General features: G+C 38.3%; 1 protein-coding gene across 2 annotated transcripts in view; it reads right to left on the reverse strand.

Moving 5' to 3' along the window:
* tdrd3 (tudor domain containing 3) overlaps nt 1-12,713 on the reverse strand; it is a 39,154-nt gene that overhangs the window by 4,957 nt on the left and 21,484 nt on the right. For both annotated transcript variants that reach the window (XM_079597846.1, XM_079597845.1), the window contains exons 8-11: nt 10,720-10,869; nt 8,877-9,054; nt 6,378-6,500; nt 825-1,654 (exon numbers count right to left, since the gene is read on the reverse strand). In XM_079597846.1, the coding sequence (XP_079453972.1) occupies nt 825-1,654; nt 6,378-6,500; nt 8,877-9,054; nt 10,720-10,869 (1,281 nt within the window). The remainder of the gene's footprint in view (nt 1-824; nt 1,655-6,377; nt 6,501-8,876; nt 9,055-10,719; nt 10,870-12,713) is intronic.

The raw sequence follows: 12,713 nt of genomic DNA on the forward strand, positions 1-12,713 counted from the left end.
ATTAATCGTGATTAATCGCATCCAAAATAAAAGTTTGTGTTTACATAATATATGTGTGTGTACTGTGTAGAATTATTATGTATAAATACACACACATTCATGTATATATTTAAGGAATAATTGCATTTATATACTGTATATACATTTATATAATTTGTATAAATATTTTATATAAATATAACCAATTTTTCTTAAATATATACATGATTGTGTGTGTTTTTATATATATAAATAATTATACACAGTACACACACATATATTATGTAAACACAAACTTTTATTTAGGATGCGATTAATCGCGATTAATCTTTTGACAGCCCTAATATATATACATACATTTATGTATATATATATATTTTTTTTTATATTTATATTTTTAACATTTGAATATGGTGCAAAAGTTCATTTATTTCAGTAATTCAACTTAAAAGGTGAAACTAGTATATTATATAGACTCATTACATGCAAAGTGAGATATTTCAAGCCTTTATTTGTTATAATTTTGATGATTATGGCTCAAAATTGTAATATTGTGAAAAGGTTTTCATAAGCTGTAAGCCATAATCATCACAATTATAACAAATAAAGGCTTGAAATATCTCACTTTGCATGTAATGAGTCTATATAATATATTAGTTTCACCTTTTAAGTTGAATTACTGAAATAAATGAACTTTTGCACCATATTAAATTTTTTCCAGTTTAACTTGTATTATGTAAACACAAACTTTTATTTTGGATGCGATTAATCGCTTATAATTAATAAATGCCCAGCACTAATATTAATAATGCAAAAAAATCTATATATATATATATATCACTGACCTTATTGTCTTCCCAGTAGAGCGCGAGACACTGGTCACCAGCTTTCCAGTTTTCGTAATTATTCGCGTCCGCTGGCTCTCTCTGACCTTTGATTGGCCCGGATCTCTTTCTGGGGGCGGAGTTATGCGTGTGGGTCTGCTTTTGAGGCGGGCCTGAAGACTGTGGTTTGATTGGACCGGTCCGTCTGTGCTCTAGATCACCGTTAGGGATCTGTGTGTTTGAAACCCCACTCACTTTGATGAACTGGCCTGATCCCACATCCTGCGAACAGTCTTTTTTCATTGCATCCTGGGAACGCTCAAAGTAGCCCGAGTTTGGCCTTTCTGGCTTGCCTTTCCTCCTGTTGTTCGCCTCATATCTGGCTTTAGGATCTGCCGCAGGATTTGAGGATTTGGGCGCCGTGGATCCATTTGACTGGTTTTTCCTTTCGGGCCATCCCGTCCCATCATGCTCTTTCCATCCGCCATTATGAGGTTCCTGCTGGAAGCCCTTTGGCCCACTATGTTCCTTTCCTTGCTGTTCCCTGGGCTTCCCCGTCGAGGAAGACGCAATTCTAGCATCTTGACTGTCGTTCTTCCATCGCTCTGGTCCTCCTCTTCCCGTTCGCTCGCCATCCCTCCACTTCTGCGGCTGGGAGAAGTTGGAAGAGGCTGGGGTCGGCTTAGGGAAGTCTCCGTCCCTCTGGAAGCGTGGAGGCCTATCGTTTCTCTGAGACCTTCCCTCGCTTCGAGGAGGGTGTTTGAACGAGCCGGCGTCTCTGGAGATGTGATCGGCGTTGGGGAAAGTCATCTTTCCTGGGTGGTCTTGAAGTGAAGGATGGTTCTTTGACTCTAGCAAGTTAATTTATAAGAAAAACAGGAAGTCAGTTAATTGCGGCACAATTTGGGAGGAAAAAAAAATTGCCATTTACACTGTGTCCTAACCAGACGCGATTCGATAAGATTCCAGTGATCACACTAGACGCGACTGCGAGATGCGTCAAAATCAATCTAAACTCAGCCAATGGGCGGAGTCTCACGGCGAGTGCACAGCCAATCAGAAAAGTGTGTGGGCGGAGTCTCACGGCGAGTGCACAGCCAATCAGAAAAGTGTGTGGGCGGAGTCTCACGGTGAGTGCACAGCCAGTCAGAACAGTGTATGGGCGGAGTCTCATGGCGAGTGCACAGCCAATCAGAACAGTGTGTGGGCGGAGTCTCATGGTGAATGCACAGCCAATCAGTACAGTGTATGGGCGGAGTCTCATGGCGAGTGCACAGCCAATCAGAACAGTGTGTGGGCGGAGTCTCACGGTGAGTACACAGCCAGTCAGAACAGTGTATGGGCGGAGTCTCATGGCGAGTGCACAGCCAATCAGAACAGTGTGTGGGCGGAGTCTCGTGGTGAATGCACAGTCAATCAGAACAGTGTGTGGGCGGAGACTCACGGTGAGTGCACAGCCAATCAGAACAGTATGTGTGAGCGGAGTTTCGCGGCGAGTGCACAGCCAATCAGAACAGTGTTGGGGCGGAGTCTCACAGTGAGTGCACAGCCAATCAGAACAGCGTGTGGGCGGAGTCTCACTGCACGGCACCAGAGAGTAATCTTGACAGCACTCGCAAGAAACGCCGATATATAATATCTCACAGCATTTAATTTAAAGATAGTAAAAACACATGCATAACAATTGCTGAAATTAAATTGATATTCACGGCATAACATTTAATAAATTAGAAATAAAGAATTTGATAATGAATATAAAACTGAAAAATAAACTGATTTATACTTAAGTTGGCAACGGATGATAAAAAATTAAAAAAAAATTAAAAAAAAGATAAATAGACAAATATAAACTAAGCAAATTGTACAAATAAAGTACAGCAGATGCAATGGATGCAGTAACTTTAACAATTGAAAGGATACTATGACAAAGATATCACTTTCTTCATTCAAAAATGATTTATTTTTCATGAATATATGATTGGCCCGAAGAATGAAAGCTGGACCGATACTTCAAAACCCTGTAAACACTGTATAAATGCTTATTTGCTGAATGCTGACAGTGGATGAGAAAGTATTATAGCGTTTGCAGTTCTTTTACTAATGATAGAAAAGCAAACAGCAAAACTTTTGTATACCGTTTATTCATTTAGAACTGTTAAACCGAGACCGTAAACTAACGTGAGAGTGAAACTAACTTTCTCAGCGCTGTCAAAATAAAACACATTAGCCAAACAGAAAAACTCAGCGGCCGATGAAGATAATTAAAGAGGCCAAATATCGTCCGAGCATTAATAGAAAGAATATTTCAATATTTGCTAAGAAAAGCCTGCAAAGATAACCAAAGCTCACTGAATAGCCTATTGTTTGGCATATCTAGTGTCTGGCAGCACGAGTGCCACCGCATGCATTTAAATCACCTTAAATAATAAGAGGAAATACCTAAAAGTTCTTTTTTTTAAACCCAGACACTCTCTGGATGGAAGTATCATGTGATTAAATGCAGGACACAGTGATGATGCAGTGCTCTTCAAAAGCACATTTACAGTGTGTTTCAGGTCATTCACACACTGAATGTTAAAGCGGTGGTGTAATGCCCTTTTCACAAGATGTAAAATAAGTCTCTGATGTCCCCAGAGTGTGTGTGTGAAGTTTGAGCTCAAAATACCCCACAGATATTTTTATATATCATGTTAAAATTGTCACTTTTTGAGGGTGAGCAAAATCACACCGTTTTGTGTCTGTCCCTTTAAATGCAAATGAGCTGCTGCTCCCGGCACAGGGGGCGGAGCTTCGATTACCTCCTTTTATGTTCAAACCGGAGTCAGAAAGATGGAGAGACTCGAGAAGAAGTGACACATGTAGAAGAACAGGACATTTCTGAATGATTAGTTGATGAATTTATGTAGATTATTTGTAGTTATCTTCTAGTCATTGATTAGCATATTCTGTCATGATAATCTATAAATAGTGTTCCGGGGGCGGGGTTTATGTAAATTTTAGGGTTGGTGATGTCACTAATGTCGTGTAGTTCATACCAGCCGTTTGTTGTAGTCCTATAAGAGTCACTGGGCCCACCTCAGTTTGTTTTCATGCCAAGAGTTCAAAAGATAGCATCCATTCAATTATTTTAGAAAAAAAGGTCTGAAATGTTTTCTACATATAAAGAAAAACAACATATGGAGATGGAGGCGCCCTTATATGGGCAGTTAAGTGTGGTACTGCGCACAAACTAAATCTCACTAAAAGCAAATCAAAGCAAAGATATCAACCTAAAATTTGAAACACAACTTGTTCAGATTTTTGGCCTTGATTTTTTTATTTGCCCAGGTTTTGAAAAAATTTTTTTTATATAAAATATGAATAATTCAATTTTTTATATTGTACATTTTCATAAACTCAAACTTCTATAACTTTTTTTCTGTTTCACTTTCTTAATTTATTTCACTTCTACAAAAATATGCCAAATGTCTTCTTTAAAACAAGAATCTTACATCTATATTCCAAAGCATTCTTGAATTACAAACATTTAAGTTCGAAATGTGCATTTTCATGTCTATTAAAAAAAGGGGGGTGACAGTTAACAGGTTAAAAAGCGATTTCTGTAAAAGCAAATATCTCCCTTTGCTCTGAACTTTGAGCGTTGTAACTTTGCAGATGTTGTTTATGATCAAACACAACATTACACACTAAAGTTAGAAAAGTCAAATCATGATCAACCCCCCCTTTAAAACAATGGCGCTGAAAGAGCAGAAATGGTTTCTCCACATATTAGCCCTGTCTGTTTTCTCCTAAAGCCATATGTCAGGCAGAGCTTAGCAGCCGCAGAGACTTATCTAAAGCTGACTAATAGAAGCGCCTTCATTTGGGACTGGCCATCTGCTTGACGGCCCACCGGGACTCCAACATAAGAGGAGATTAGAAATCCTGATACAATGTTCTCATTATTAGGACTTCTTCCAGCGCACATGCAGAAGGAATGAAGCAAACGATACAATAGTGGATCATTTACAGTAATTAAAGCACAATAAACTCTCAGGGTTGATGAAAGACCACAAGTCTTTTATCAACCCTGAAATGGTACATTATCCCACTTTTAATGCTTGAAAAATACTGATTTAAGCTGGAAAATCAGAGAAATAATGTGAAATAGGAACGACGCAGAGATATAGATGCGTTAACGACTTCAGAAAGTTGGCACAGAAAAATAATTTTCGAAGACTGTTAAAAATTGAAGATGAAAAACTTAGAAATTAGGGAAAAAAACTAAATAAAATAAGTTGAAAGGCCTAAAATTAATAATGAAATGCAATTACATTAAAGCTAATGATTAAACCTAATAAAATAAAACTTAAAACACAAACGGAGCAATTCCGATAGGGTCCTCACACCACTGGTGCTCGGGACACAATGATAAAAATTAACTAAAATTAAACAAAATAACCATAAAAGTGAATTTAAAAAATAATAATAAATGCTATAATCAGGGCTCCTACATAATGAACTGGATTCCTTTTTCCAGAGTCAAATATCCAAACCGCTCTATAGATTTTTCAGACCATATTTAACATAAATGGTTCATACAGCATCTGTAAATATTTTGTTTTCTCAAAGTGATGATCAGAAGAACCCGCATATATTCACGCGTGTCTGCACTGTAAACGTGGTTTGAAGTCTGACTTTGATGAGTGTTTGCTCCTTTATCTGTCACTGTAAACATTCTTTTAGTGAAGCTCAAAAGACTTCTGATAAAGACACAGTTTTGCATAATATAAATACGCCTTGAATTCATTCAGTCGTGTTTGACAATCACTAAACATTTTCCGTGAAAACACTTTTTTTTTTTTTTAAACACCTGATTTTATATTTTAGAGAACTGATTCGGGTCTGGAAACACATTTATTTTTGTCCATACATATCCAGACTCAAAATGACTCAAATTCCATACTTTTCCAAACTGCGTATGAGCCCTAACAGTGCATAAACAATACTAAACACTGTTACTATTTGAAAGGAACAAAATAAGCCATGATATTAGCCAATTCAGATATCAATGATTTAAAGAAGCCCTAATATTGGCCATATTGTAAACCTTCCGGTCTTAAACGGAGTGATTAAACGGCATTTCCTCCACTGGCCACTAGAGCTGCAGAAGAGACTCAGTCCCATAGACCTGCATGTTAAAATGCCCAACTTTACAGCAGAAAAAAACATGTTTACAGTCTGATGCAGAAAGTGGTTTTGGTCTATATAGCTGATCTTGCCCTTCATGACGACTGTGAGGGGGGTGAATTTTTTTATAACTCACTTGTTTAAATTATATAAAGCCTTCTGCATAATTAAGGGCGTGGCCACTTGAGTGACAGGTGGATTGTCACTACTAGCCGTTTGTCTGTTAGCGTCACGTCACCTCAGCTAATCCGCCTCGCTGCTCATTTTTTCGGGAGTGATGCGCTAACAAGATGGCGACGGCCGGCTCCGCCCACTTTGGGCTTTAAAAACGCTTACGCCCATATTTTTTTACGGTCTATGAAAGCACCACAAACACATAACAAAGGTAAAATAAATCCGATGTACCGTCAATGGAGAACGTCCCCATTTTCGACTCTAGGAAGTCAAACAGTGTGCTGGGCCCAGACGGTCTTCCTCCTGCTTCCTCATCCTCATCCGGCCTGGAACGCCCCCGTCCACGACCCTTTCCTGGTAGACAACAAATGAAGTCTCAAATCACACGGACAGTTGTGCCAGTGAGTTTCTGAGCTCTCCTTTTGCCTTTGCGCTCGTATTCAGAATGTCCCATTGGTGTGCGATATACATCGTCTACCATAATATTGTGGTGGTTGTTTTAACGATGTGCAATCTGTCATTATCGAATATATCCCTCACATAGAGAGTGCACGTATACACTACGTGATGTAGTCTAGCATGTTAGACTTTAACTGCGTGATTTACTCTATTATAATGCCCTCAATATTGAAGATAAGGGGCAACAATACCTCTGTATGTCATTATTTTTATATCATTTAATAGTTAATCAATATTACACGAAGAAGGCTGTTTTCTCTAAATATCAGCATGATTACAAATGTGATATTGATTTTATACAACAGTTCAATAAACAAGAAGTTAATATTAAGTGACTTACATTTTTAGACAATATTGCCTGTTTTTACTCCATTTCACCCCAAAAAATAGTTTTTAAATGATAAAAACAGGGATTTTTTTGCATCTCTGAGCAACACATGGTGAAGTAATGAATTGGTTGAATGATTGATTCAATGACTCACTCATTAACACTGACTTGCTGCAGCCACCAAATAATGGGTTTCAATTACACATTTAAAATACATTTTCTTTTAAAAAAATTATAATTTCTGATATCAATATTCAACTTTTTATCTTTAAAACATCAAAACATTATTTATGCATTTGTAACTGCAGGTTAAATGCATTCATGTCCCTCTGAGCTGCATTAAATCTGTGTAATTGCATCTAAATGCCAGATATAATTTTTTTTGTCAATATCGCACACTCCTGCATTAACGTCATAATATTTCCACAAAATTACATTTTAGGAAATTATTGCAATGCAGTTTGTGTGCAAAGTCCCGAACAGAGATCGGCCAAAAAGAAACTAAACCCAGACGTTGTTTCCTCTAAACACGCGATTGACCGTTAGCAAAGACCCGCCCCCCTTAGTTACTGTTGCTATGTCCAACAAGCCACGCCTCTCTCACGCGGCACGCCACACCATGTTCTCACAGTGAAAAACACATCGTGGAGCAGAGAGGACACTGACAACACACTGACAGACACAGACCAGGCTACTTTTGATATGAAACAAAGTCTCAACTTTCAAATTTGGTCATTTTTTAAAAGAAATGTAAACAATAAATAGCGTTTTGTGGCTCTTTAATGTGTGTGACAGATCGCTGCCTCAGTTAAAGCCGCTCGTGAACCGATCATCTCTTCCTTCTAGTTCATTTATATCATCAAATAAACATGAATGAACATCAGAAGGAATGTTGTTTTAACCGCGGAAAGACGTCAGTACACTCTCCTGACTGCTTTGTTGGACAAAAATGGCGGATTATGATTGGTCAGATCGCCTGTCAATCAAACTCCCAGCAAAGGGTCAATTGGCAACTGGCCGTTTATGTTTATCAATGGGTTTTATTGCATTTAATGTTGTTTTGTTGTGGAGTGAACTGAATAAACAGGAAAAAGTGACCTACGCAAACTTAAGGCACGTTTCCACCGAAATTACCCAGAACAATTTGTCCCAGGATCTTTTTTTGCCCCAGACCGTTTGCTCTCTGCGTTTACACCGCGGTCTAAAGTACCGGGAAGATTATGAACTGCGCGCGACGGCTCCTCCCAGTCTGCGGCGGACAGTCATCAGTTTTGAGCGCCACATTTATAATAAGTATGGAGGAGATTCAAACTGTGCTGAGGTTGTTTGTGATGTATTGGTTTACTAACGAGGTAATTAACAAAACGGCAGAAAAGAGACGAGCACTGATACTAAAGCGTGTTCAGAAAGCTCGTAATGCTAGATATAAAAGTTATCAGCTATTGCGGACATTGACCGTGAGACGGCTGGGACGAACGCGCAGAAAATGTCCTCTTCCACAAATACGCTTAATAAAGCCTGAACCTCGTCGTCGGTCCAGCTGTGGTTTAAAAAAAAAAATATTTCCATATTTGCAGACAGACTCTCACTGCATGAAGCCACGAACCGCAATAGATTTTTAAAAATGCCGGTTAAAATAGAATGCTGCGTGGAGTCATCCAATCAAAATGCGGCGTGAACACAACCAATCAGCATCTTCAGCGCACAAGTCCCGCCCCCGAAAGTTCCTGAACTTTGAAAAAGTACTACCTCGCCAGCAGGGACTTTCTGAGGGGGAAATATTTACCCGGAACTTCATTTAGACCCTGATTCCACACCGGTGGAAACGTGGCTATAGAAAACCTTAAAACAAATCCTACGAGTCTTCTAAGAAACCAACACAATCCTGCCCTGCCTTCTTTCATGAGAAGCAGCGCATCTAGCAACGATCTGGTGGGCTTTACCTCGAGGAGGCGGGCGGCTCTGCTCCGGTTGGGCCGCTCTGGGCTGGTTTGCAGATAGTGTGGTGAGTAGATAGTTGAGGGCCGCCTCCAGGTTATTGTTGTGATCCAGCAAGGCCTGTCTGGCCGCCTCACGGTTGAAGCCCATCTCCATGATGTCCCTCAAAGCTCGCTCATCAACCTTGAAGACACACAGAAACATGAAACCGCAGAACGGGAATTTGGTGGACTTGAGGGTCATCGAGCATTGCATTAAAACCCATCAAGCAGGGACAAAAGAACATGTAGAAAACACAGAGCACTTCTGGAGTACAAGAATAAACCAAGGACACAGAGGGGTCACATCTACTGATGTTTTATTCAGAGAACGCATTTACTTGGTACTCTACTGGCATTAGAAGAAAATAATGGCATGTAATTATAAATAAAAGGCCATCGTACAATCTTTGGCCACTTGAGATGTTTTTCCAGATTGTTATTTAAGAAATAATTAGAATCTATTAACATTACATTCATGTCCCTTTTTAAAGAAATTAATAGTTTTATTGAGTATTCAGCAAGGACACATTAAATTGATCAAAAGTTACAATTTACAATAAAGTCGCATTTGTTAATGTACCAACTAATATAACACAAACTTCCAATGTGCAATACATTTGTTAAAGTATTTCTTAATCTTTGTTAATGGTGGTTAATAAAAATACAGCCGTTCATTGTTTGTTCATGATGCATTAATGTTAACAAATATAACTTTTGAATTTAATAATTAGGGCTGTAAACGATTAATCGCGATTAATCGAATCCAAAATAAAAGTTTGTGTTTACATAATATGTGTGTGTGTATTGTGTATAATTATTTTGTATGATATATATATATATATATATATAAATACACACATGCATGTATATATTTGAGAAATATTTGCATTTATATAATGCATATATTTTTTTTTATATGATTTATATTATATATAAATATAACTATTTTATATATAAATAACACATTTTTCTTAAATATATACATGCATGTGTGTGTATTTATATATACAAAATAATTATACACAATACACACACATATATTATGTAAACACAAACTTTTATTTTGGATTAATCGCGATTAATCGTTTACAGCCCTATTAATAATGTATCGTTACAATAGTCCAAGTGACTACAGTGGCTCTGCATTAAGTTTATCATGAGACGTCAATACTTTATGTGCGGAAAAACAACAAAAATAACGACTTTATTCCAATATTAATTTCCTTCTCTCTGGGCCTCGAGTTAGTTCACGTATTGTTTAAGCGCAGCGCGTCTGTGTTGCACGTCACCACGTAGACTCACTATTGGCCGACGCTGGTCATGTGATGCGTGGTGACGTGCAACAGACGCGCAGCGCAAAAACACTACGTAAACTAACTCGAGGCCCAGAGAGAAGGAAATTAATATTGGAATAAAGTCGTTATTTTTGTTGTTTTTCTGCACATAAAGTATTGACGTCGCATGATAAACTTAATGCAGAGCCACTGTAGTCACTTGGACTATTGTAACGATGTTTTAATAACTATTCTGGGCCGGCGAGTTCGGGTCCCTCTGAAAGCCTATGGAGGAGTGAGACTGCCTTCAGATTTCATCAAAAATATCTTCATTTGTGATCCGAAGATGAGCGAAAGACTTACATGGTTGGAACAACATGAGGGTGAGTAATTACTGACTGAATTTTCATTTTCGGGTGAACTAACCCTTTAAATAATAGTGAGTGTTCAGTCTATTTGGATCTTCACTTCAACTTTTTTAAAACTGCTGATAAAACATGTATGAACATTGTAAGATGATATTTGCATCTTACCAAATCTCTGTAAACTCCTTCTGACTTGCTCTCCGTCCAGGGCTTTTCCCTCTCCTCTCTTCTTCTCTGATAGGGTTCTCGACTCCTGTAGGAGGATCCGGGATTGGCGAGGTTTCCTCCGGCATTTCCTCCACCGCCAAACGTGCGCGTCTAGAAGAAAACAGAGCACAAAACACTGATGCAACTCCAGCCTTATGCAGGGTTCCCACACCTCGCTTAACTTCAAATTCAAGGACTTAAGCTGCGTTCACACTACAAGCTTTGTCGCTGCTGGTCGCCAGTGGCTGGCGGTGCGGTCGCTAGTGGGCGTTCCCGCTACTGGTTGCCTAGTAATGTTTGTGAGTGACACTCACGGATGTTCCTCCATGTTGTAGACAACAAATCTGTTTTCTTGCCGGTACAAACAAACATTTTGGAAGGAAAGTTCTAAATATAAATGTAATCAGTGTAACATGCATAATATTAAAGATGAACGAGAAACTGTGAGTGCTTTTAGCCATCGCGGGTATTTAATTGCAACAAATGGGCAAACACCTTCTATATGTGTTCAGGACACCAGTCCGGCTCTGAGTCAGCGCTGTGAACACCACTGTATGCACACGGAGATACACCACAACTTACAGCACAGTTTCTGACGGCTAATATTAGCTTCTCGTTCAGCTGGCCTCTGTCAGAGAGTGACGGGTGATCACACGCTCCACTGACTTCACTCCTATTGGTTGTCGCTCCCGAAAGTCGCTCTTCATTTGCATAAAGTTAAACACATCTCAACTTTGTCGCGTCGCCAGACACACCCCATCAGTTTTCATGTCAAACACAACTATACAAAAAATCTTTTTTGCATTTATATTTGGCCATTAGACAGAGATCTGATATTCTATTTGTCTTATTTCTTCTGTTTTGCATAAAACTAAATAATATTCTGTACATCCTATACTGTATTCAAAAATTATCCTGATATTAACTTTTGCATGGATTATTTTATTGAGGAGAAGAGCTTAGGCTCATGTGACCAGCCGACTTTTGCAATGTTTGATGTAGGGCTATATTACATATTTATTATATTTTTACCTATATCATTAAAATATTTTAACGTCGTCATTATAAAAAACGCATTAAAATAAATTTGAAATGTTATTATTTACCTTTAATAATAATACCAGCTGACAGGGCTCTGTATGTTTACAGTAGGTGAGATTTTTTTGGGGGGAGAGAAAAATTAACAACACATTAACGTATCTACTGTACCTAATATTTATCCAAAGGAATCGATATTGAATCAAGATCAGAATCAAATCACAAGAATTGAAATTGTGAAATTTGTGTCAAGCAATAATAAAAACAGTAGCATACAGTCAGTGTACCATGTAAACATTGTGCTGTCACTAAACTTAATAAAATTCTGTTTAGTCATTAACTGACAATCACAATACACTTATAATTGTGATTTTTTTACATCCCCACCAATCCCAATCCACCCATTTTATGTTATGATACGTTATGTTACATTTTCACTGTTTACAAAGGCAGGGTCTGCCATCTTGTCTTGTTGTTTCTGATTGCACTTTATATAATTAAATAAAGATAAAACTTGTTTTGAACAATTTATTTGTCATCTGCAGATTGATTTTAAATATAGGGGGGGGGAATCGATTTAAATCGTAAATCGGATTTTTTGTGAAAAATTCTGGGATTTTTTTTAGGCCATATCGCCCTGCCAAATTGAGGGTGTGTCTGTGAAACGTTGAGGTTCCATCGTAGAAGTTTCGTGTGTGTGTGTGTGTGTGTGTGTGTGTGTGTGTGAACGTCATGGCAACGCACAACACAGTACCTGACTACCTGACGCGGGAAACACTTAACGTAACGCGTAAATGCGAACGTAAATCAAGCAAGCTAGTGCGCATAGGCCACGTGTGTTGGCGAGATAACACATTAGCGGACCGGAGGGAATAATATGGAATTATTTCCAGAAAACTTCTCGCACAAAATAAATT

This window comes from Phoxinus phoxinus (assembly GCF_949152265.1).
Source record: "Phoxinus phoxinus genome assembly, chromosome: 22".
Taxonomy (NCBI): domain Eukaryota; kingdom Metazoa; phylum Chordata; class Actinopteri; order Cypriniformes; family Leuciscidae; genus Phoxinus; species Phoxinus phoxinus.